The 24,551-nt window shown below is 27.1% G+C and overlaps 1 protein-coding gene and 5 non-coding genes across 6 annotated transcripts in view; 3 read left to right on the top strand and 3 right to left on the bottom strand.

Moving 5' to 3' along the window:
• Positions 1–9,498: 9,498 nt before the first annotated feature.
• Positions 9,499–9,571, bottom strand: Trnak-cuu (transfer RNA lysine (anticodon CUU)). The gene has a single exon. It is a non-coding gene; the product is annotated as a tRNA-Lys (tRNA).
• An 82-nt stretch (positions 9,572–9,653) lies between these two features.
• Trnap-ugg (transfer RNA proline (anticodon UGG)) lies at positions 9,654–9,725 on the bottom strand. Its single transcript has one exon. It is a non-coding gene; the product is annotated as a tRNA-Pro (tRNA).
• A 1,642-nt stretch (positions 9,726–11,367) lies between these two features.
• The window catches only part of LOC145843070 (putative ATP-dependent DNA helicase HFM1), a 50,111-nt gene continuing 36,927 nt past the window's right edge, over positions 11,368–24,551 (top strand). The window contains exons 1-9 of the mRNA XM_082950535.1: positions 11,368–11,408; positions 17,794–17,997; positions 18,292–18,500; positions 18,836–18,894; positions 20,436–20,496; positions 22,425–22,511; positions 23,460–23,587; positions 23,889–24,011; positions 24,193–24,335. Of these exons, the coding sequence (XP_082806661.1) occupies positions 11,368–11,408; positions 17,794–17,997; positions 18,292–18,500; positions 18,836–18,894; positions 20,436–20,496; positions 22,425–22,511; positions 23,460–23,587; positions 23,889–24,011; positions 24,193–24,335 (1,055 nt within the window). The remainder of the gene's footprint in view (positions 11,409–17,793; positions 17,998–18,291; positions 18,501–18,835; positions 18,895–20,435; positions 20,497–22,424; positions 22,512–23,459; positions 23,588–23,888; positions 24,012–24,192; positions 24,336–24,551) is intronic.
• Positions 11,404–11,475, top strand: Trnap-ugg (transfer RNA proline (anticodon UGG)). Its single transcript has one exon. It is a non-coding gene; the product is annotated as a tRNA-Pro (tRNA).
• On the top strand, positions 11,558–11,630 carry Trnak-cuu (transfer RNA lysine (anticodon CUU)). Its single transcript has one exon. It is a non-coding gene; the product is annotated as a tRNA-Lys (tRNA).
• Trnag-gcc (transfer RNA glycine (anticodon GCC)) lies at positions 11,951–12,021 on the bottom strand. Its single transcript has one exon. It is a non-coding gene; the product is annotated as a tRNA-Gly (tRNA).

The raw sequence follows: 24,551 nt of genomic DNA, 5'->3' as shown, positions 1-24,551 counted from the left end.
TTTTCTGTCCCTGTACCTCCTTTTTCTTCTTTGCGTTTTTCCGCTCGAACATATTTTTTCTACGACCTCGGCTACAAAAGCCATCAAAGTTTTGTGTACACAATCCACCAACTAGAAGTGAATTTGAATCATCAGCATAATTTTGATGACTTTGATAAGCTTTTTTACGGGACTTTATCCAGCATTGTTTACAGGCAAAACACTCAATGTACCTCAAACTTTTACTGCTCCAAACAAATTTATCAGTTGATTTATTACATATGCTACAAGTTGTTTTACCACTTGGTTTTTGTGTGGTTTTCTTTAAGGATTTGTATACATTTGGTGTATACAATCCACCAACAAGAAGTGCATTTGACTCGTCAGTATAATTTTGGTGACTTTGATAAACTTTTTTACAGGACTTTAACCAGCATTTTTTACAGGCAGAACACTCAATATACCTCATATTTTTACTACTCCAAACAAATTTATCAGTTGATTTATTACATATGCCACAAGTTATTTTGCCACTTGGTTTTTGTGTGGTTTTCTTTGAGGATTCGTATGAGAAAACTGATGCTGTAACAGCGGGTTTTGACATTGCATCACGTGCCATCTCTTTTCCTTCAATAAAACCGATTGTCTCATTGACATTTTTCTCATCTAGATTTTCCCATCCTAGCACCTCTTTACGGATATTCTCATCGGCTAAACCTGTTACCATGACATCTTTTAGAATTATGTCTGTAAAATCTATCATTTGATTACAGCCATCCTTTGGGCATTTACATGTGTACGAGCATGTACTGGCTTTTCCCTTTAAACGGGCAGCAAATGATCTAGTGTTTTCAGTCAAATCCTGTCTTGCACTAAGAAAGTCTGATCGTCGTACAACAACTGAAACAGGAATAACTGCAAGATGCTTGATCATCCTTAAAAGCTCTTGCTCATTTAAATTTACTACATCTTTATGTCCTTTCAGAATAGCATCGCCTAAATCTTCCTCACAGCACTGGTACAGTTGACGGCGTTTTTCTACATTTGTCATCTGCATGCTATCTTTAAACATAGTCCACTTTTGTACAAATATGTTCCAACCCTCTTCACTGCAGTCTTTCCCTATTCGAGGACGGTCCATCTTTGGAAGCTTTGGTTTTGAAGAATTTGCATTAATGTGTACGTTGTTGTGAATGATAAGCAAAGAAGCAACTACAGAAGCATCGACGTCTGGTGTTTCATATGTGCAACTCTCAAGAGGGCATTTAATCACAGGCATTATTGATTCAATTCAGCTTGACTTTATCATAAATAAATATATCTTTCTTTGTTGAGTTTATTCACAAACTATTTAAAAGAATGATAAAGTCTGTAATATAAAACATAACTAAAACTAGGTAAATACTTCTACAATATAGATGTTCTTGGCATTCTCTTATCTAAATGGTAGATATTCGTCTTTTCCAGATCCATGGTTATATCTAAAAAGTCCACCCTTGTCCCTTGGTGTAATTAGTTTGATTTTCACTTTTAAACTATGTTTCTGAAAAGATTTCGTTATAGAATTCCTTAATTGGTTAACGATTCTTGGTGATCTTTTTTTAACTATGAGTAAGCCGTCATCACGATAATGACCACAATTAGATATGTCGGTTTTCTTATCATTAATTAGCTTATTTAAGACAAATAATCCCACCAACTCACAAACATCTGCTTCATGATAACTTCCCATCGGGATATCAAAAAGTCTACTAGTCTATTACAGAAAAGACATATTTGAATCATTTAATTTTCTTAAATAAAATCTCTATTATAAAATTATAAAAATGTTAGCATCTTTTACCTGGTGCTTTTAAAAGTTTACACTTGTAGTTAGTTATCGATAAATTTGTACAAATACTTAAAAAAAGTAAAATAAACGGCAGTAAATTAATATTTTTAAACTTTTGCTCTTAGTTATTTTATTACATTTCAATAAAGTTAGTACCTGATACAAATAAACACTAGTTTAAAAGGTTAAATTTAATGGATTTGTATGTAGTTAATTAAAAAAAAAACATTTAACGATTTGCTTACTAAAGCTAGCTAAAGAAAAGCTTAGTAGCTTAACTTTACTTTATAATACGTTGTGTTATTGACTTTTAGTAAAACTTATAAGCAAAATAAATTAAAATCTAAAATTCAAAATAAAAGAAAAATTAACTAAGATTATTTTTAAAATCATTCTTTATTTTAACCTTTTATATTAAGTTTGATTTAAAAGAAAAAAAAAACTATAATACAGTACAACTATTATTTCATTAATGAAAATTTGTATTTATTGTAAGCATAAACTTGAAGAAAAAAATGTTTTTTATATAGTAAATCGTATACAGATAATTTAATATTGTTTTGCCTCAGTAACATGATTAAATATTAGAATCTGTTTACCTGAAAATTCAAGTTACGACAATTAAGATGACGGCAACTGCTTTTGCTTAAAAATTTAATTCTAATGATTTTTTAAAGGGACCACACTTTGAAAATCAATTAGTAATCGGAAAAATAAATCTTTGAATATAATTTACTTTTAAAAAAGATTGGTTTATGTTATTCTTTAATTAGTTGAGTTAGTAAAAACATTCGTTTAATAATTTTTTTTTCAAAATTCCTTAAAAATGCAAAAACTGCCAGATTCTGTTTTTCAAGTAAAAGTAATCACATGCTTTTGATTAAAGTTTAAGAAAATATATTTGAAGCACTCCCATTTGTTTCAATAACATCAGTTTCTCATATTATTGTAAACACAAGCATTGTAAATGGACAATCTTTTTCCAAAAACTTCAGAACTCTTTACTGATAGGAGTCAAAATAAAGATGATGGAACAAAATATCAATGGAGAACAAGTTGTTTACCAAATCAAACAAATAAGTGTAAGTTGTTGTTAGTTTAGTTACATAATTAATTTTCCTTTAACTTTGTTGAAAATAATAAGCCATTGTAAATTGTTAGATATATAGTAAATAGAATTTAAATTATAGCAACTCTATAAATTAAGTTTTCAAACCAATATTATAACCTAATACTAGCATGAAGTTTTCTGGATATTCGATATTGAAATAATTAGATATTCTATAAAACCTAATACAAAAAATTTAATTCTAAATTAAAAACAAGTCAATACTTATACTTTTCTGACAAAATTGAAACTTTGTATTTAAGTTCTTAAAGGTATTCTTTAAAATTAATATTTCTTTATTTTTGCTATTTGGCCGTTTTTTATCAGCAGTGACATTTTTAATACAGTGATTTTTCATTGTATATTAAAATGTTTATACACAGCTTCATACATTAATTTAAAAAAAGTCGATACTTATACTTTTCTGACAACATTGAAACTTTGTATTCAAGTTCTTAAAGGTATTATTTAAAATGAATATTTTTAAATTTTTGCTATTTGGCCATCTTTTATCAGCAGTGACATTTTTAATACAGTGATTTTTCATTGTACTTAAAATGTTAATACAAAGCTTCATGTATGTGCAGTAACTTACTCAAAATAAGGAGCATTTTTAGAATTGCACTCTGTAATTGTCCTTTGGTGAAAAAACTATTAGATCAGTATTATTTCTGTAAAATAATTTATTGTGGTTGAAAAAGTGTAACTTTACCCGTTTGAGGCCATAAGGGATGTAAAATTTAGTCATTTTTACTTTAAAACTATACTTCTGTTGTTTTTATTGTTTTCAAAGATTTCAAGTATCTTTTGAGATATAACCGATCAAAATTTAAGAGTTGAGTTCAATTTGTTTTTATGAGAGGAGTAAACTAAAAATCAAAATTAATCTACTTTTCCCAAAAATGTATCTCTTCCTTCAGTTTTTGAGCAATTGTTTTAAAAATTTCTCAGTCTTATATAAAATGAATTTTAAACAATTTGTAGAAAACATATTTTTTAGTATTTTTTATATTTTTTTATTAATTAATATTATAATCAAATTTTTATAATTTATTAATTTGTAACATAAACAATTCATGATATAATGATACATTAATTAAACCAGGCTTAAAATCTATATGATATAATTAATTAATTTAATTAAAAACTGTTAGTGTGTATAAATTTATTCATAGTTTGTATAAGGTTTTTTTAATCAGTTTTTCCCATATAAATAAAGCATAATTTCAACAACAGTAGTGGCAAGGTACATTTTTTCACAGAGCATAGACTATGTGAAACAAATTACCACAAGATGTGGTATTGTTTGGAAAGGTGGAACATTTTTCTTTAAAACTAAAAAGATTTAATTTAAATAAATATCAATAAAATTCAATAGTTTTCCACTAAAAATAAGAGAAAAAATAAATTTATTAAATTTTATCTCATCTAAATTAATAACTATTTTTTTTTTCATTTATAATACCATTTTATTTTTAATTCCTTATGCCTTTCCCAACAGACTGTTAATTTACTTTTATTTCATTAGTACAAGTGTGTTATTTCTTATAAACAATGCTTTTAGAAAATCATTGATTTAGTAGTACTTTCATCTAAATGATCATTTACTATTTAAATAAAAAAATTGTTTTCCATATAACTAAGTTATTGCTTTTTATTTTTAACAAATAAGTTTAATTTTTATAAGTTAGTTCTTTCTAAGTTAAAATTTAGATTTATTTTTTTATAAAATTGTAGATTACAATTTTTTTTCTTCTTGTGTGTCCTATTTAGTTGCTCAAGTTTTAATGCCTTAGTCCAACATTGCACAATAAACAATATAATAATAAAATTGTTAAAAAAATTGGGTCATTAAAATTTTTAATTAAATTTTTTATTTCTAAATTCCACTTTTTACAAGTTGTTTGTAATTTTGAAAATAATTTTTTTTAATAGTTTAAAGTAAGTTGCTTCAAAAATGAAGAAGATAGATTTTAGAGAATTTTTTCAAAATTCAGAGAAAACTGTATATGAAAGTTTGTAATAAATAAGGTTGTTTTATATTTTTTGGTTATATCTCAAAAGTATATTGAACTATTTTTCTTCTATAAAAAGCATCATTTAGTTTAAACATTAAATTTTGAATTAAGGGTCAATCTTGTTTTTTGTAAAAAAAAATGATGGTCTTCCCATAACCTTAATTGACTAAAAGTATATTACAGGGTGGCCAAAAAACATAAAAAACTAGAATTTTGAACAAAAATCACTAAAAATTTTGAAAAACTTTAAACCATTTTCACATGTTAAAAGGTAAAATTTCAATTTGACACAAAATATTTATTATATAGATAATTTTTTTTTGTCATAATCAAAAATTTTCTAAATTAAAAAACACATTTAAACTAGCTTTACAGTATCTTTTCAATGTTGTTATACTATTTAACACAGTTTTTTACTTTAAAATTCATTTAAAAAATAATAATAAAATGTACCTAAAAACGTGTACTTTCAAAACCCTGGAAGAAATTTCTCACAATATAGTTGGCTATCCTGATTTTAAGATGAAATTCATCAATTACAAAATTAATACTTGTGCCACTTTGTATGACAAAAGTTTGCATAACTAACGTTTCAGTAGTAATGAAATTAAAACCTAGTTCCTATAAAACTTTTAAGGGTGATTTAGTTTCTCTAATCGTATTACTTTCTATTTATTTGTTTATTTATTTACAATAGTATTACAAAATTTATAATAGAATAACAATACAAGATACTTTTACGTTTAAAATACTAAGATTAGAAAAATCAATCTAGAGCAGGGTTTCCCAAAGTGGGCCATGACAGATACTCAGGGGGCCATGAGCAGCAAAGGGGGAAGGGGGGGGGGGGGCATGAGCAGTAAAGGAGCCACAGGGGGGCCATGAGGCCATAACTTGAAACTTACACTAGATATTTTTGAGTTGCAGATGAAGAGCAAAAAAAAAAAAAGGTCTAATGTGTATTTTATGGTAGTTTAGAAACTTACACTAGGTATTCTTGAGTTTCAGATGAAGAGCAAAAAAAAAAAAAAAGGTCTTATGTGTATTATGTAGAAGGGGGCCATTACTTTTTCAAACTCTTTAAAGGGGGCCATTAGCAAAAAAGTTTGGGAAACCCTGATCTAGAGCAATGATTATCTTTTGCCTTAAAAGTAGGTGATTTTTATGTTATTTTGGGAAACCACGCATTAAGTTAAACTAATAGAGCCTTGAAATATACTTCAATCTGCAATAGTTGGTAAGTACACAACTTGATATTTCAATCAGCTCCTTTGAAAAACTTTAAGCAAATAAATTAAAGCCATAGGAGGTGTTAAACAATTTTTTAACCAAAATTACATAGACTTTGAAATATGAAAGATAAATATGTGAACTATAAGTAAAATTTTATATAATATAGAAACTAAAATAATTTTTTGAGATATAGTCAGTTTTGTAAAAAGATATTGTTACAAATGTATGGCCACAATTTTATAATTTTTATTTTTTTCAAAAATGTTAGTCTACTAAAAATTTTGAAACATTTTGTTTTTGAGCTAGAGACTTAGATTCCACAGAAAAAAATTCTTTATAAGTCTTAAAACTTATGTATTGACTTTATTACTACAACATATTTAACCAAAAAAAACATTGTTTTTTTTTTCAAAACGGTATTTAAACATTCTAATAGTTTAATTTTTAACAGTTTTTATCTGAGTTTTTGATTGAAGTGCATATCTCAAAAAAATATTGGAAGAGCTAAATTTATATTATACAGTCTATTTTCGTACTTATAGTAAATAAATCCATGAAGAATCTATTTATCTCTCTTACTTTGCTAGCTTTTATCTCAAAATTTACTTTGAATTTTCAAAACGGTAAAAAGGAACTGGTAGTTGAGTTATTTAAATAAAAAATAACACAACAATAAAAAATGTTTTTGCCCCCCTCCCTATGTCGTTAATTTGTGGTTATCCATTAAACAATTTTATATATTACTCAACTAATATTACTAAGCTATCAATTAGTAATTCTTTAAAACAAAGAAGTTTATGATGCAATTTTTTAAATATTAACCCTTTTGGTTCTAGAAGTTCATTCACAGATTGAATAAAATGCAAACGTAAATTTCTAATTAGTTTAAATGCAAATAAGTATTTGCTGTATTACAAGACAGAGTATAACTTGAAATGTGTTCAAAATTTCTACATTGTCTTTTTGTACATCTTTTAATTCAACAGTTTGACTAATATTAATCTAAAAACACTCTTATAACTTAATAAATTAATTTTAATTAGTTTTCAAATCACAATCGTTTGTATTATCAGTATTGTTCATTTCTTTTCCATTACCTTGAAAACTCATATTTTGTTTTATTATTTAGTATTAAATATTTTTGTTTTGTTGAAATAAAACCTGATGTATAAAAATATTTAATTGTTTTATGTTTGTTTCCAGAAATACTAATAAACTTTTTTAGATGAAAATTTCGACTTTCAAAAAGAAAATGCTGCTTCAAAAAGTTATAAAGTGTAAGTTTAATTTGTAAAAAATTCAGACTTGTCATATTTTTAAAGTTTCTTCAAAATGTTTAGTAAAACATTGAGCAATTTAAATTTTGAACCTATATTAAAACTATGAATAACATATTATATTATATATTAGTATTTTACTTTGTAAAAGATTAAAACTTAAAATACATAGAACAAATTATACCTCAACATAAATTAAAAGTTGTTTTAACCTTTCAAATGTTTTTCCTTGAACTTTTTTTTAACTAGATTTTGGTTTAAGGAGTGTTAGAGTTAATTTTTAATGTAATTCATATCAGTAAAAGTAGAAATACAATTAATGTTAAATTACCTGTTGAACAGAAATTAGCAGTTGTTTTACTTAATTTATTTGTTTAATTAGACTAAAATTATTTTAGTATTTCGAACAAAAAAAAAAGAATATTATTACTATTATTACTGTTGTTGTTATTGTTGTTTTTGTTTTTGTTGTTGTTGTTGTTGTATTTTTAGGTATTCTAGCTTTATTAACAATAATTTTTTCAGTTTCATGCCCTTAATACTCTATTTTAAAATTTTGTAATCGACAAATTTCTTATTATTATGTTAGATTTTGGCCATTTGACTGGATTATTGTGTGTATTCAAAAACCTGCAACTAATTTGCACATATCAAAACAAGACTAATAACAACAAGATGTAAATTTATAATGATCAAGTTTTAATTATTATTGTTTTTTATTTATTTGTTGTATGTTTGGGTAAGGTGGGTTAGGGTGAAATGTATAGATTTAAAAATAAATTATTTAAATTAAAAAAGTCTTGTTAAGATATATCCAAATTAGTTGCAGGTTTTTGATGTACTTGAATTTTTTGCATTAAATTGTACATAACATTATTTTTCTTGTAAGCATACTTTGATAAGAAAAAAAAACCTTACGGCTAAAAAAAACAAAACGAAATGTGATATTTACTCAGTAACAAATTATAATGAAAAAAAGTACTGCAATCTTTCTCTAGCTGCTTAAGCAATACACACATGTAAGTCTGTTGAGTTGTTGTATAGATAGAACAGTATACTTTCGTACAATATTTGTCAATTTCAAATAAGAACTTTGACCAAAGATAGTTTAAACAATTTTTTTTTCGGTGCATAGCTTATTTAAAAAATATAAGAAAGCACATTTCGTTTTTTCTTAAATTTTTTATACAATTATTTGAATACTTTCGAAGTAATTTATGTCAAAAATTGTATCTTACTAAATTAAACTGAATTGAACTTGAAATAAAATTATGCTGTAGTTTAAAGTTTAAAAACATAAAACTACGTAATAATCAAGTGTATAAATTAGATAAATGCTAATACTAAAGAACTTTGCTGCACTAATAAAACTTGTTAGATTAAGATCAAACTAATGTAAGCCATGAAAAAAATGTAAATAAAACTACCTTTTACTGACCTTTTACTTTAAAATTACTTAATATAAGGATTCTGCTTACATAAACTGGGTCTTTAAGATTGAATGCATAAGGTTTCTAGAATATGTAACTGAAAAGAGTTCTCCGCTCACACTAAAACTGAAAAGTTCTTTTCTTTATAATTTCTTGCACACTCATGATTGTTCAACAAATGTTGTCACTAAATTTAAAGTTATTTATAAACTCTAAAATGCCCTCATTGCCACAAGCATTGTTGGTTCAGTGGTAGAATTCACGCCTGCCACGATGCCCGGGTTCGATTTACGGACAATGCATTTTTGGGAAAATAATTTGAATTAAAGTTACTATTAACCATAAGACACGAAAAATTGTTTTTAAATATATTAGTTTAGAACTAAGTGTGTATAAAACTCTTTCTAATTAGTTTTAAACTAAAATTATTTTTTGTTTTTAAATTTTTAAGCTGTAACACCAATGTGTCATTTTCCCAAACAATATCCATTGAATACAGTTTAAATGGTTCATATATTATTCAATTTTAAAAGCTAAAGTTTTTTTAAATAAATTAACTAAGAAGTAAATGTATTGCGACAAAATACAATTTTCAGGGCTGTTATTAAATGATATAAAGGTGCGCCCAACGTGGGGCTCGAACCCACGACCGTTGGATTAAGAGTCCAACGCTCTACCGACTGAGCTAGCCGGGCACGTACGAGACTAACTATATACAGTTTTTATAGCCTCTGTGACGATGTAATGACGTAACAATAATTTAATGACTTCAAAAATAGGCTCGTCCGGGATTTGAACCCGGGACCTCTCGCACCCAAAGCGAGAATCATACCCCTAGACCAACGAGCCGCTTATCTGACTTTGTCTTGTTCGGTTTTTATTCATGTTACGTGTATTGTGACGCAATATAGAAGATGTTGTTGTGGTGTTTGTTAAAACTGCGTTTTATAGTTATTAAAAATCTGTTTTTAGTTTAAATTTAACTAATGCAGTACACGGTACAACTTATATTGTTTACTTAAAACTCCTAGTTTAAGATTTTAAAATAGTATTTGTGTGTACCAAATAATTATTTTCTGTGTAACTTTAAACAAAAATAAAACTTTGCATTTTAATTTTGCTAAAGATATATAAATATTAAATAATTTGGTCTAGTGATTTATACTTACTAATTTAATACTTGGATGCAAGATATGAAAGGTCTTAAATTACGTTTCTGTTCACATTAGAACTTAGATTATTAACCAAAAGTTACAGTTACAAAATTTATTCATGGCTTTTAACTTACTAGAACAAAATGATTAGTTATAGACAAATTTAAGAAATGATTGACATTGGAAATAAATGAGTTATGTACATATTAAATTTTTTATTCACAGTCAAAATCTTTACTTTCGAAACTCCTGTGCAATTAAAAAAAAAGTTATGAAAATAGTATCAGTAAGTTACCAGTAAGTATTAATAAGTATCAATAAGGTCTATTTTTAGTTTAAAGTAAAGTATAAGTTAAGAAACTGTGTTAAATATTATAAAATTATTGAAAAGATACTGTAAAGCTACTTTAAATATGTTTTTTTATAAAAAAAGTTTAGATGATAACAAAAAGTTATTTATAATATGATATACTTTCTGATTCAAATCGAAAATTTAGTACTGACAATGTGAAAATTGTTAAAATTCCAGGTTTTTTTCTAAATTTCCCAAATTCCAGGTTTTTTAACCTGAACTATCAAATTCCAGGTTTTTCCAGGATTCCAGGTAAAGTGGCAACCCAGTATATATCTATATTGGGGCTTCCACAAAGTCAGGAAAAAATAGGGATTTAAAAAAAAACAGGAATTTTAACAAAATTTGAAAAAACATCAGATATAATCAGTTCAAATTTACAAAATTCCTAATTTTCCAAAGCCTTGTAAAAAATTAATTAAATATCTTTTAAAGTCATACTAAAATTGCAAAATTTACCTAAAAAATTACTAAATTCCAAATTATTACTAAAGTGAATAAAAAATTTAATATGTACATAACTCATTTATTTCCAATGTCAATCATTTCTTAAATTTGTCTATAACTAATCATTTTGTTCTAGTAAGTTAAAAGCCATAAATAAATTTTGTAACTGTAACTTTTGCTTATTAATCTAATTTCTAATGTGAACAGAAACGTAATTTAAGACCTTTCATGTCTTGCATCCAAGTATTAAATTAGTAAGTATAAATCACTAGACCAAATTATTTAATATTTATATATCTTTAGCAAAATTAAAATGCAAAGTTTTATTTTTGTTTAAAGTTACACAGAAAATAATTATTTGGTACACACAAATACTATTTTAAAATCTTAAACTAGGAGTTTTAAGTAAACAATATAAGTTGTACCGTGTACTGCATTAGTTAAATTTAAACTAAAAACAGATTTTTAATAACTATAAAACGCAGTTTTAACAAACACCACAACAACATCTTCTATATTGCGTCACAATACACGTAACATGAATAAAAACCGAACAAGACAAAGTCAGATAAGCGGCTCGTTGGTCTAGGGGTATGATTCTCGCTTTGGGTGCGAGAGGTCCCGGGTTCAAATCCCGGACGAGCCCATTTTTAAAGTCATTAAATTATTGTTACGTCATTACATCGTCACAGAGGCTATAAAAACTGTATATAGTTAGTCTCGTACGTGCCCGGCTAGCTCAGTCGGTAGAGCGTTGGACTCTTAATCCAACGGTCGTGGGTTCGAGCCCCACGTTGAGCGCACCTTTTTATCATTTAATAACAGCCCTGAAAATTGTATTTTGTCGCAATACATTTACTTCTTAGTTAATTTATTTTAAAAAACTTTAGCTTTTAAAATTGAATAATATATGAACCATTTAAACTGTATTCAATGGATATTGTTTGGGAAAATGACACATTGGTGTTACAGCTTCAAAATTTAAAAACAAAAAATAATTTTAGTTTAAAATTAATTAGAAAGAGTTTTAAACACACTTAGTCCTAAACTAATATATTTAAAAACAATTTTTCGTGTCTTATGGTTAATAGTAACTTTAATTCAAATTATTTTCCCAAAAATGCGTTGTCCGGGAATCGAACCCGGGCCTCCCGCGTGGCAGGCGAGAATTCTACCACTGAACCAACAATGCTTGTGGCAATGAGGGCATTTTAGAGTTTATAAATAACTTTAAATTTAGTGACAACATTTGTTGAACAATCATGAGTGTGCAAGAAATTATAAAGAAGAGAACTTTTCAGTTTTAGTGTGAGCGGAGAACTCTTTTCAGTTACATATTCTAGAAACCTTACGCATTCAATCTTAAAGACCTAGTTTATGTAAGCAGAAAAAGCTGGCATACCAAACTAGACTTTTTAATCCTTATATTAAGTAATTTTAAAGTGATAGGTTTCTCAAAAAATTTTGAAAAAGTGTGGTATTATTTTTATTTTTTATCCCTGGTTTATATTTGTTTGATTTTAATCTAACAAGTTTGATTAGTACAGCAAAGTTCTTTAGTATTAGAATTTATTTAATTTTTACACTTGAATATTACGTCATTTTGTTTTTAACTTTAAACTACAGTATAGTTTTATTTCAAGTTCAATTCAGTTTAATTTAGTAAGGTACAATTTTTGACAAAACTTACTTCGAAAGTACTCAAATAATTGTAAAAAGTATTTAAGAAAAAATGATATGTGTATTGTTAGATTTTTCAAATAAGTTATGCACCGAAAAAAAGTTGTTTAAAATATCTTTGTTATTCGTCAAAGTTCTCATTTGAAATTGAAAAATCGTTTACGGAAGTAAACTGCTCTATCTATATAAAAATTCAACAGACTTACATGTGTGTATCGCTTATGCAGCTAGAGAAAGATTGCAGTACCATTTTTCATTATTATTTATTACTGAATAAGTATCACATTTCGTTTCGTTTTTTTAGCCGTATGCAGGGTTGCCACACACTCAGGGAACTCAGGGAATTTTCAAACTGTAGAAAATCTCAGGGAAACTCGGGAATTTTGGCATTTTTCTTTTAACTCAGGGAAACTCAGGGAAGTTTTGATTTTTTCTCTAAATTTCAGGGAAGTTTTTGAAAATCTCAGGGAAATTTTTTTCTAGATCTAGAATGAGGTTTAGTTGATCCAGTTTCAATATTTTGTTCAAAAGTAGTAATTTTTATTATTTAAGTGGTTATTTAGAATTTTTTTAGCCTTGCGGCTAGTTCTTCAATATTCTTAGTATTAACATTGTAGTTTTTTTTAGTGATGTACCGGACTCACTATCCGGGTCCGGGTCCGGCCGGATATTGCCATTTTTGTCTGATATCCGGATCCGGCCGGACTCTAATTTGAAAAAAAAGTCCGGATCCGGTTCCGGCCGGATTCTAATTTGAAAAAAAAGTCCGGGTCCGGTTCCGGCCGGATTCTAATTTGAAAAAAAAGTCCGGATCCGGGTCCGGCCGGATCCTAACAGAGATCCGGCCGGACCCGGATCTAGTTAGTAAAAAAGAGCATATTGAAAAATATTTTTTTTAAAACAAACCCTGTTTTAATTAATAAGAGTCATTTTCGTCACTTAAAATTAAACACCTACCCCGATTGGCTCATTTTGTACACGTCACTAATTTACACTTGTTTACATTTAAACTATGAAATAAACATTTTAGAAATGCAACTCTTTACAAATGTTGTAAAATTGAAAACTTTGGAATGAATACTTGCATTATTTGTTGTTTAAAGTTGAGCTCAGAGAATATTTAGAGTTAATACGGTTGAATGTACGAGCCAGTGAGAATCATATGACGAAATGTTTTAAACTAAATACTGATGCAACAAAACATCAGAACATGACAGGCAGTTTATATGTAAGCAGTTAGTTAGTTTGGTGAGCAGCTTGAAGCAACAAAATATCTTGAACTTTTTGTGAATGCTTATTGTAAGTAGTGTTTTGTTTTAAAAGTGAATATTTCAACTGGTGTTTAATTGTTTAAATATTTAAGCCAGGTTTATAGTTTAATAGTTTATGAAAATTTTACAGTTTCTTGTTTACTAAAAGTTTTATTTAATTTTTATTATATTGTTTTAAGTCTTTTGAAATAGATTTAAATAGTTTCCAGTTTTTAAAGTGTTACCAAAGTAATTAATAATTTTGTATATGCTAGTATTTCTTGTTATGTTTTATGTAAAAGATTCATCAATCAAAACTGTCGTGTCTGATTATAGAAAGTAGTCTCAGTTTGAATTTAGTATTTGTTAGGTATTAATTATATAAGGTAGGATTTAATTATGATGGGTACTACTAAAAAGTTAAGTGTACCACAATCAGTCCACAACTTTACTACCAAATTGTCAACCTTTGCTAGCTGTTATCTGATTATTAGGTTAAAGTAATTTTAAAAACCTCATTCTGACTCAGGCTTGTTTATACTCACTCTAGCTAGTTTTATTGACTTAAACAGTGGCAACCCTGCTAGTTTGAAAATTTTTGGGAACTTTAGAAAATCTTGGACTGCCTGCCTCAAGCTAGTTTAGTTTTTTGTAAAAACTCAGGCTAGTTTTCTTTTAGATTTTGAATGAGTTTGAGCTGATCCAGTTTTCAATATTTTGTAATTTTCTAGTGTATTTTGTTCATGAACTTGATTTCAGATTTTTAATTGTAAATAACACCTAAATTTGTAAACCTTGTGGCTAGCTGTTCTACTTATTATTAGATTAAAGTTATTTTTTTTAGTTTTTAAAAACCTCATTGTGACTTAGGCTAGTTTATACTAATGATGTACCGTACTCACTATCCGGGTCCGGGTCCGGCCGGATATTGCCATTTTTGTCTGATATCCGGATCCGGCCGGACTCTAATTAGAAAAAAAAGTCCGGATCCGGTTCCGGCCGGATTCTAATTTGAAAAAAAAGTCCGGATCCGGTTCCGGCCGGATTCTGATTTGAAAAAAAAGTCCGGATCCGGGTCCGGCCGGACCCGAAATTGTGGGTCCGGTACATCACTAGTTTTTTTTAAAGTTTTAAGTTTATATTTACTTAAGTAAAATCAAACAGTTTAGAGAAATGAAAGTTGTTGTTAACTATTCATTGAAAAGTTCTAATAAACTTTTTATTTTTAGTTACTTATGTAGTTTAAAAAACACTATGTTGTACTATTAGTTCTTATTTTTTAAATAATAAAGTTATTTGTTATTTGTTTACAACTACTTGTTTTCAGTAAAAAAATTAAAATGAATACAGATTAGTGTTGTATTACTTTTGTATAAGTTGTTAGGTATTAAGTTGTACTTTGATATGAGATATTTCTTTAGCTATTTATTTAAACTTTCTTTTTGCAGGTTTTTTTAAAATAATGTTAAGCTTTTAAGTTTTATTTACTGCATTCAGAACAGTTGCTAGGAAAGACATACAAGTCATAATGAAGTTATAATGTATGCATTTAAGTGAGTTATTCATGTGAAATTATTATTATAGTATAATTAAATTTTGTCAATTAAAATGTCAAACAAATTAAACTTTATTCTTTTATGTATAAAGTTAACTAAAAAGTTTATACAAAGTTGTGCAAAAATTTAGTTTTTAATTTTTAATTGGTTTAAACCTTTTAAGATTGAGTTTTTGAAAACAGTTTTTTTCATAAATTTAATGCAGAAGCATACAAATACAACCTTCCTTTTATTATTAAAGAAGAAAAATGAGAATGAGGTATTAATAATTTGTGTTAGAAGAGAAATTTTTTTTTTTAAGATTTGAAAAATACTCAGGGAAATTTAAGGTTACTCAGGGAAATTTTTGGTCACTCAGGGAAGATTTTTTGGCTCAAAGAGTGGCAACCCTGCGTAAGGTTTTTTCTCTTATCAAAGTATGCTTACAAGAAAAATAATGTTATGTACAATTTAATGCAAAAAATTCAAGTACATCAAAAACTTGCAACTAATTTGCATATATCTAAACAAATTTTTTTTTTTTTTAAATTATTTATTTCTTAATCTATACATTTAACCCTAACCCACCTTACCCAAACATATAACAAAAATATAAAAAAAAAAGAAAAACACAAACACGAGTAGTTTAAAACATTTTTCTAACAGTTTAAAACATCTTTCTAATAGTTTAAAACATCTTTCTAAAATAACCTTTTCCAAACTTTCCAAAATGCATAAATTAACAGCTACAGCGTGTATTTCAAATTCAGCTAACTATACAATAAACTGTATCATTACTACGTCATAATTATTTTTAAAAAGTTCAAAATCCAAATTTCTGTTTACTATTTTATTAAACTGTAGCTTACTGAGGATTACATGAAACTTTTTATTCTATGTACGAAACAGCTGTCTAAACTACTGTTTTTATATAAATAGATAAATATTTAGCTCCAATTCAGTTTGTCGAGCACTATCGACCAGAACTTTTTATAAAATGTTTTGTATGTATATAAGTATATGTATATTCATAATAAAGCTTAAAAGTCTTTAAATATAGTTTAAGACTTTTTATTGATGATTTTGGTAAGTAATAATGTGATTGATAAAACCATTTTATTTTTAAAACTACAAATGCAGGCTTAGTTTGCTTAAATTTCAAGTAGACTATTGTATTGCATATAACTACTCAACAATTATTTGTCAGCTACAGTAACCTCTCGCTTATTTACGCACATTGTGTCCACAGAAAAAATGCGTAAAGATACGAGAGATCGTAAAGATACGAGAGGTACCAAATATACGTACTATAATGGCTGTTTTTTGATATTGCTTCTAGTCAAAAGCAGAGTGGCGACTTTCCCACTTTTAACAATTTGTTTACTTTATTTATAGATATGAAAAAAAAAAGATAAAACTAAACATACAATTATATAAAAAAAGGATTTTTATAAAATAATGTTAATTGTAGAGAAAAATTACTAATTTTAATAATAAGTAAATTTTATCTTTATCTTTGTTAATATGTGACTTATTTGATACTTAACATTTATATTCTATTCTACTTAGCTAATTCAATTTATAATTAAGCATTTGTTTACAATTAAGAAATGGTGTGGTGTCTATATTAAAATTTGTTTCTAGCTTTTACAAAAATATGCATTTGGTGCTGTAATGGATTTCTTCTTTTGAACAAATATGTATTAAATATAAGAAAAATGTTAAAGGATAATCTCGTGTTATGTATTATTTTATTATAAAAAAATGTCAAATAAAAATAAGTGATAAGTTTACTAAAAAAAACAATTACGATTTTCGTTAACTGTAAGCTCTATAATTATTAAGTATCACTGCTACTTTTAGTTAGGAAGTTTTATTAGATTTCTTTTTCAGATGTTTATTCATATATAGGGCATAAGTGCTGTAATATTTATTTGTGTTTTTAACTCTCATTATTTCATTATAATTTTATTATTTAACACAGTCATATTTCTTTCTCAATTTTAATTTTATCTCTTATTGTTAACAAAATTTCTGATAAAGTGAGGGATAACTAAATGTTTATCAATTAGATAAGGAACATAAGTTTACAAATTCTAAAGATATAGAGAGGTGAGTTAGCATTTAAAAACATATTTTAATTAAAAAATATACAATAAACCTAGTTTGTGCAATACTAAAAAAAATTGTTTTTTGAATTTTTTAGAAATCTAAAGTGCATAACTAAACGAGAGTGCGTAACGTCACAAGTGCGTAAAGATGCAAGAGGTTACTGTACTTACAAACAGTAGATTTAGAATCGCTTGTATATGATTTCATTCACAAGTCGTTGTGGCCGGTGCTTCAGGCGATTGTCGAGAAATTAATGGACAAGCACATGCTCGAATCCTGCCGACGGCGTTTTTGATCTATTATCATCGAAGCTTATTCATTACTTATAGCAGAAAAAAAATAACCAAACAACATAAAATAAAATTCAATAAATATTCTAACAAACAGACAATCGAAATACATGGTGCCTGCCACTCAGACCAACTCGGATTTTTCAAAACTTCCCAGCATCAAATCTTCGCCCATTTTAAAAAAACTGAACAGGTTCCAACCTCCTCTCAATAACAATAGTAACAACTTTCGAAGGAAAGCAGTGCAGAAAGTCACTCCAATGCAAAAAGTTATTGATGCTTCACCGCCTAGAAAGAAACAGTAATTTTGTTATTCATTACTTATACATAAAACAACATAAGTTTTAAGGTTATATTTTGGAATTTAATCTTTAACATTTTTTGAATAGTTATTAATAAATATGTTTTACTAGTTTAGAATAAGAGTTGAAAAATAATATATAGCACAACTAAAGATAATTATGATTTATTTTTTATAAAACTCATAGCTACATAACTAATTAATAGTATAACTTAAATAAATTTACTTATCTCAAGAAGTTATTTTAAATACAATTTAATAGATAACTAAGCATTAGATTACGACATTGTACAGGTTTTTTCCGTCAGTAGTTCCCGAATCGCCAGTGAAGCCAAACAACCAATCAGGCAAGCATTTTGATCAGTCACGTTACAAGTTTTTCGACCAATCAAATCTCGACAAGCCGTCTTTCTACAAACCGGATAAGTTTACCCTACCTTCGCACAACGGACCCAACGGAACTTTCAGAAAAGAAATTAATTTGAGATCCGTCGAGGAACTTCGTAAGTTTTATACTTTAATGTTTTGTTTTTCTAGTAGAGATATAGTTTGACTTCATATTTTATTTAGCATCTATCTTTTCTATATATCTTCTTGTAAATTTTGTTTATGTAAGTTATCAATTGCATTAAAGTATACTTTTCTTGAAGTAACGACATTAGCAGCATTATACCAAGTTAGTATATGCTTGTATAAATATAATTAAGTGTTTAGTATTTATAAGATGTAACGTTAAAAGGCGTTAAATCCTGGAGATCGGAATATATACCACTGATGTTCTTTTGCTAAAACTTTATTTAAACTGTTCAAACTTTGTTTACCTAAATTAATTTTTCAGCTGAAAAATACCAACAAGTTTTTTCAAACTTTCCAAATTTCAACGCTGTTCAATCTATTGTTAGTTTGTGTTGATTATTTCTAGCTCATTTAAGTATATAGTATTTACTTAACAATTAAGTTGCTAACTTGATTGCAAACTAAGTAATTTAAAGCTAGCAGGATTCTAACTGAAGTAAAAATAGTGTCAAAATTTATTATAAGTTTTTTTTATAAATTACTCTATTACATCATTAATAAAAAACATTTGGTTTACGTAACTACTCTAAGCTGCAAAGTAGTATGAAATAAAGTTGTAATTTAGAAAAGTAAAAGTATAAGATACAAAATATTTCAAACACTCAAAGTTTATTTAAAGCTTTTATCTTCCCCTAAAATTTAAATAAGTCAAAAATGATAAAAACTTTTCCGCACTCATTTGCATAGATTAAATTATAAACGTCAGGGTTTTCTTATTTTAAGTTATATTTAAAAAATCAAGTAACTAAAATAAATGCAACTTTGCAATCTTCTGTTTATTAAAAGTTCACTAAGTTTATTAAATTGTTTTTTAAGTTGGTAAAAAGCAGTTTATTATATACATTTTTTTATTTTCTTATCTGAAAATGAACACAACAATTAATAATAAGACTAGTGTAGCATAAAAATATATACTTAATTGTCTAGTGCTCACAAAACTTTTTACTCAAACTTTAATATGCACAAGTTTGAAAATCATAAGAACTACTGCTTTTTTAAACTGAATTTTCTCTGTCTAAAAAATGTAAAGTTTTGTACTGAATTTGAAATTTACATTTGAAAATATGTAGTTTTTACATTACTTTCATTATTATTTTAACTTATCAGTAATATTTGCAGTTTAATCTATGTAGTATTATTGCATACGACTAATTTAGTAAATTTAGCTATATTGTAATATTGATTGTAAACTTGTGTTAGATTGAAAAGGAACTTTAGTAAATTAGTATAATAAAACTAAACCATAAAGCAATAACAGTTTTAGCATTATGATATAACCTTACGTAAGATATTTATGAGTTGAGTATCAATGTAAGTTTAATATTAAAAATTTTGTCTCACTAAAGTTTTAAAAGTGGAGATAATAACATGAACATATTACAAAAAATAGTTACTCAAAAGTCCAATTACTAATAAAGAGAATCAATATAAAGTTTAGAAAAAATTTAATGCTGTAATTGATAGCTTATACTGTGGTTTTAATACTTCTTGCATTTATTTAAAACATAGCAAGATTTATTTAAACAGTGTATCCCATTTAATTTTGATTAAAAATGATAATTTAGTTTTACACTGATTGCGAAAACAATACTACTTTAAAAATTACGTTAAAATAAGTCAGAAGTGGGATTCGAACTCACGCCCACAATTGTGGACCAGCTCACTCAGCATCACATTGCGATGAAGCTATTGGGCTTGAGTCTGGCGCTTTAGACCACTCGGCCATCCTGACTTGTGATGGATTAAGTGAAACAGCGTATATATATATATAGTATGACGTAACAATGCGACATTTAAATAAATTACATTAATCTTTTTAACATGATTAAATCTGCAATCTTAATCAATATAATATTTTTTAGGTATTTGATACAGTAGTGTATAGAGACGAGCCGTTCGTTGTTTGTGCTCCGACTGGTTCAGGTAACAATATTGTATTTATATTGAAGTTTTTAGTTTGTAATACTTATGTATATATATAATATATTTATTACATACATATATATATATATATATATATATATATAATTAAGTTATTTAACTTAATAAATTAAATTTTTCACACTGAGCCCACCTTGAGGGCTTTGTTAATAAAAAGGTTTATTCAAAGATGCAAAACTCGAAGAACTCAAGTTTCGTGATTACTCACTCATCAGCTTCAAAACAAGTTTAAAATAAAGCACAAAACAAAATCACTAATGAAGGTAAAAATTTTTTTGCATAAATAGATTATGACGTAATTTTGAAACTATCAAAAATCGTGCAAAACGGCTTGTGCAAAAACTAATCTACCAACAGACAATAAACTAGCGAAAATTCATATAACTTCAGTGAGTAACTACATATTAGGACAGATAATTGGAAGAGATAAAGATAAAATTAAGATGAAAATTGAAATTTAGGTTATTTTAAGATGAAATTAAAACTTGTTTAGATTCAGGTATGCCAATCATAAAAAATCTTTTAAAGGCGGCATATATGAAAATGACACTGAACTTTCGAAGTGTGTTTGTGGCTTAAAGCGCAGCGGCATTGACTACGAAATATCCTGGGAAGTTATAAAAAGAGCACAGCCTATAGCCGACGGCAATAGCCCGATATGTAGGCTGTGTCTCAAAGAAGCATCAGCCGTTGTATATGCACTGAAAGACAAAAGATGTTTGAACAAAAGAAGCGAGTTTGTATCGTCTTGTAGACATATAAAAAAGTCGCTTTTAAAGTTTAACAAGTTTTAATTTCATCTTAAAATAACCTAAATTTCAATTTGCATCTTAATTTTATCTTTATCTCTTCCAATTATCTGTCCTAATATGTAGTTACTCACTGAAGTTATATGAATTTTCGCTAGTTTATTGTCTGTTGGTAGATTAGTTTTTGCACAAGCCGTTTTGCACGATTTTTGATAGTTTCAAAATTACGTCATAATCTATTTATGCAAAAAAATTTTTACCTTCATTAGTGATTTTGTTTTGTGCTTTATTTATACTTGTTTTGAAGCTGATGAGTGAGTAATCACGAAACTTGAGTTCTTCGAGTTTTGCATCTTTGAATAAACCTTTTTATATATATATATATATATATATATACCACAGATGTTTTTGTGTTAAAACTTTATTTCGACTAACGGTGTTTCACTGCTCTCAAATAAATTTAAGAACACATCTACGGAGTCTATAAATTGACTGTAATATAAATCTGTAGATCTGTTCTTAAATTTATTTGAGAGCAATGAAACGCCGTTAGTCGGAATAAAGTTTTAACACAAAAACATCTGTGGTATATATTCTGATAAGCTTAGCTTATCAGGATCTCCGAGATTTAACGCTTTTTAACGTTACATCTTATATATATATATATATTTGATTATATAATAAACAATATTTTTATACAAATGTTTCGTATATGAGATATTTTTATCTCATATATACCTCAGTAAAGCTTTAATTGTTTAAACATGTTTTGCAGAAATTTATAATTTAAAATTTTTATAAATATTATGACATAGTAATAATGACGGTTTTTATGCATTAAGTTAACTTTTAAAAATACGCCGATTTTAATTTTGTTATTGGTTTAAGAATTTGTGCATTTTGAAAAAGTTTTACAATTGCTATTAAACATGTTTAATAACCTAAAGTTTTACTGAGGAATAAATGAGATATAAATATCTCATATACGAAACAGCTGTATTAAACTGTTGTTTATTATATATTTAAATAAATATCTAGCTCAATATAACTTGTCGAACACTATTAGTAGTATGTATATATATTAGTATTATTTAGTTCCAGGTAAGTTTATATGCTTACGTTAATTTTTCAATATTTAATATGTTTATTATTTAATTTCAGGTAAAACTGTTCTGTTTGAACTCGCAATAATTAGGCTACTTATGACAAGCAAACAAGAAAATTCCAACAAGAACAAAATCATTTACAGTTGGTATCAATTTTTTTTTATTGTTGAAGTAATTGTTTTAGTTTTGTTTCTGGTGGTTATTATTATAGATCAGGGTTTTCCAATCATAATAATTAAATTGGCCCCCAAAAAACTACAAATAAGAGCATTCAAGACCTTTTATTTGCTCTTCATCAACAATTCCAAAATATCTAGTGTAAGTTTCAAAACTTCCATTAAAAACACCTAAACCCTTTTTTTGCTCTTCATCATCAACTCCGGAATATCTAGTGTAAATTTTAAATTATGACCTTATGGCCCCCTGTGGCTCCTTTACTGCTTATGTGGTTATTATTGTACATAGTATAGTAGATATTTAAAACCTTTGAGTGGTTAGATTTTGTTTTGAACTATAAATACATTAAAATTTAACCTAAAATAAAACATTCAATAGAAACTTTTAATTAATCAAAAAAACATTTTTAAGTCCACAAAAATAAACTACTTACGATCTTAGGAAAAGTTAAATACTTCTACAGGTTTTTGGAAACCATAAAGTAATCTTACATTTCAAATTACTCTAGTTAAAATTTATTAAGTACTATAATCTGTTTTTTAAAGCATCATGACATAAAAAGTTTTAAACTTTGTTAAAACTTAAAAATCACAATAAAATGTTAGTAAAAGTTTGAAAGGTTTCTTTAATAACAAAAATAATTTGAATTTAAACTAGTTAAATTGAAACAGCATATTTCGGATTAATCACCAATAAAAAACATTTAATTCAAAGACACGTAATTAAATAAAACTTGTTAATTTAAAATTAATTTTACTTTCCCATAAATTATTTAAAAACATTGTTTATCAACACCCAGTCTTGTATTTTATCTTTTATAGAAATTGGTTTGAAAATATAACGACAACAATGCTACTTACAACAATAAAATATTAAAAATTGTAGAATAAAGTAAAAAATAAAAACGTTTCAGTGGCGCCAGTGAAAGCTTTGTGTAGTGAGCGATACGAAGATTGGAAGTTGAAATTTCAACCGTTGGGACTTAATTGCTTGGAAATGACTGGAGACACTGATGTTGAAAATTTGTGGCAAATGCAGAAAGCCGACATAATACTAACAACACCCGTTTGTTTCTTAATTAATCATGTTATATAAATGTTGAAATGAATTAATATTATATGAAACGATAAAACTTTCTCTATAAAATATTTTCTATGGTGGTATTGCCTGCACTGTTGCATGTAAAACTTAAGTTTAACTAAAAATTAAGCCTGCAATTTGATAATGAACGTTAGACCTTCTGTCAATGAATAATTTCATTCTATAGTTTTAACAAATATGGAAAAAGTGCATCCATTGGCCCGGGTCGAAATAATTTTGGACTAAAATGGCCTTTTTACAGGAAAAATGGGACAGCATGACACGGAGATGGCGGGAAAACACGTCGTTCGTGAAACAAGTCTCCCTCTTTCTCGTCGACGAAGCTCACTTGTTGAATGACGAAACCAGGGGCGCTACTATGGAGGTTGGAAATTGTTAAACATAAAATTTAAAACACGTGTAAATAATTTTGTTGACTCGCTAAACGACGGAACCAGGGGCGTGTTCTGCTGTATTTATTATTCAGCTAATAAATATTAAAGGCAGTCTGGATAATAACAAGTTAATCAACTTGTATATTTAATTAAAGTATAATAATATTACAGGCGGTGATTAGTAGAATGAAGACGGTTAGGACGGTGTTTAAAGAAATGAAATTGAGATTTGTTGCAGTTAGCGCCACAATACCCAACACACAAGACATTGCAGAGTGGCTCGGAAGTAAACAAAATCCTGCCGTCAAATTCAAGTATAAATCAGTTTTATTTAATATTAAATTAACAAACAAAATACTTCACCATACAACTTTATCCAAGACAACCAACGACTGGTTTTGTTTTTAACAGTAAAAATAGTAATAATAAGTTTTATGCCATTAGTAACTTTGCTGTTAGGTTCGAGTTTAATTTAGAGTAAACTAAACTTTTGAATATAAATGAGTTTTGAAAATACTCCACATAAGTAA

Source organism: Thalia democratica, chromosome 8, assembly GCF_965202585.1.
Source record: "Thalia democratica chromosome 8, ktThaDemo2.hap1.1, whole genome shotgun sequence".
Classification (NCBI taxonomy): domain Eukaryota; kingdom Metazoa; phylum Chordata; class Thaliacea; order Salpida; family Salpidae; genus Thalia; species Thalia democratica.
The sequence above is the reverse complement of the archived record's forward strand: the minus strand, read 5'-3'. Positions and strand labels throughout refer to the sequence as shown.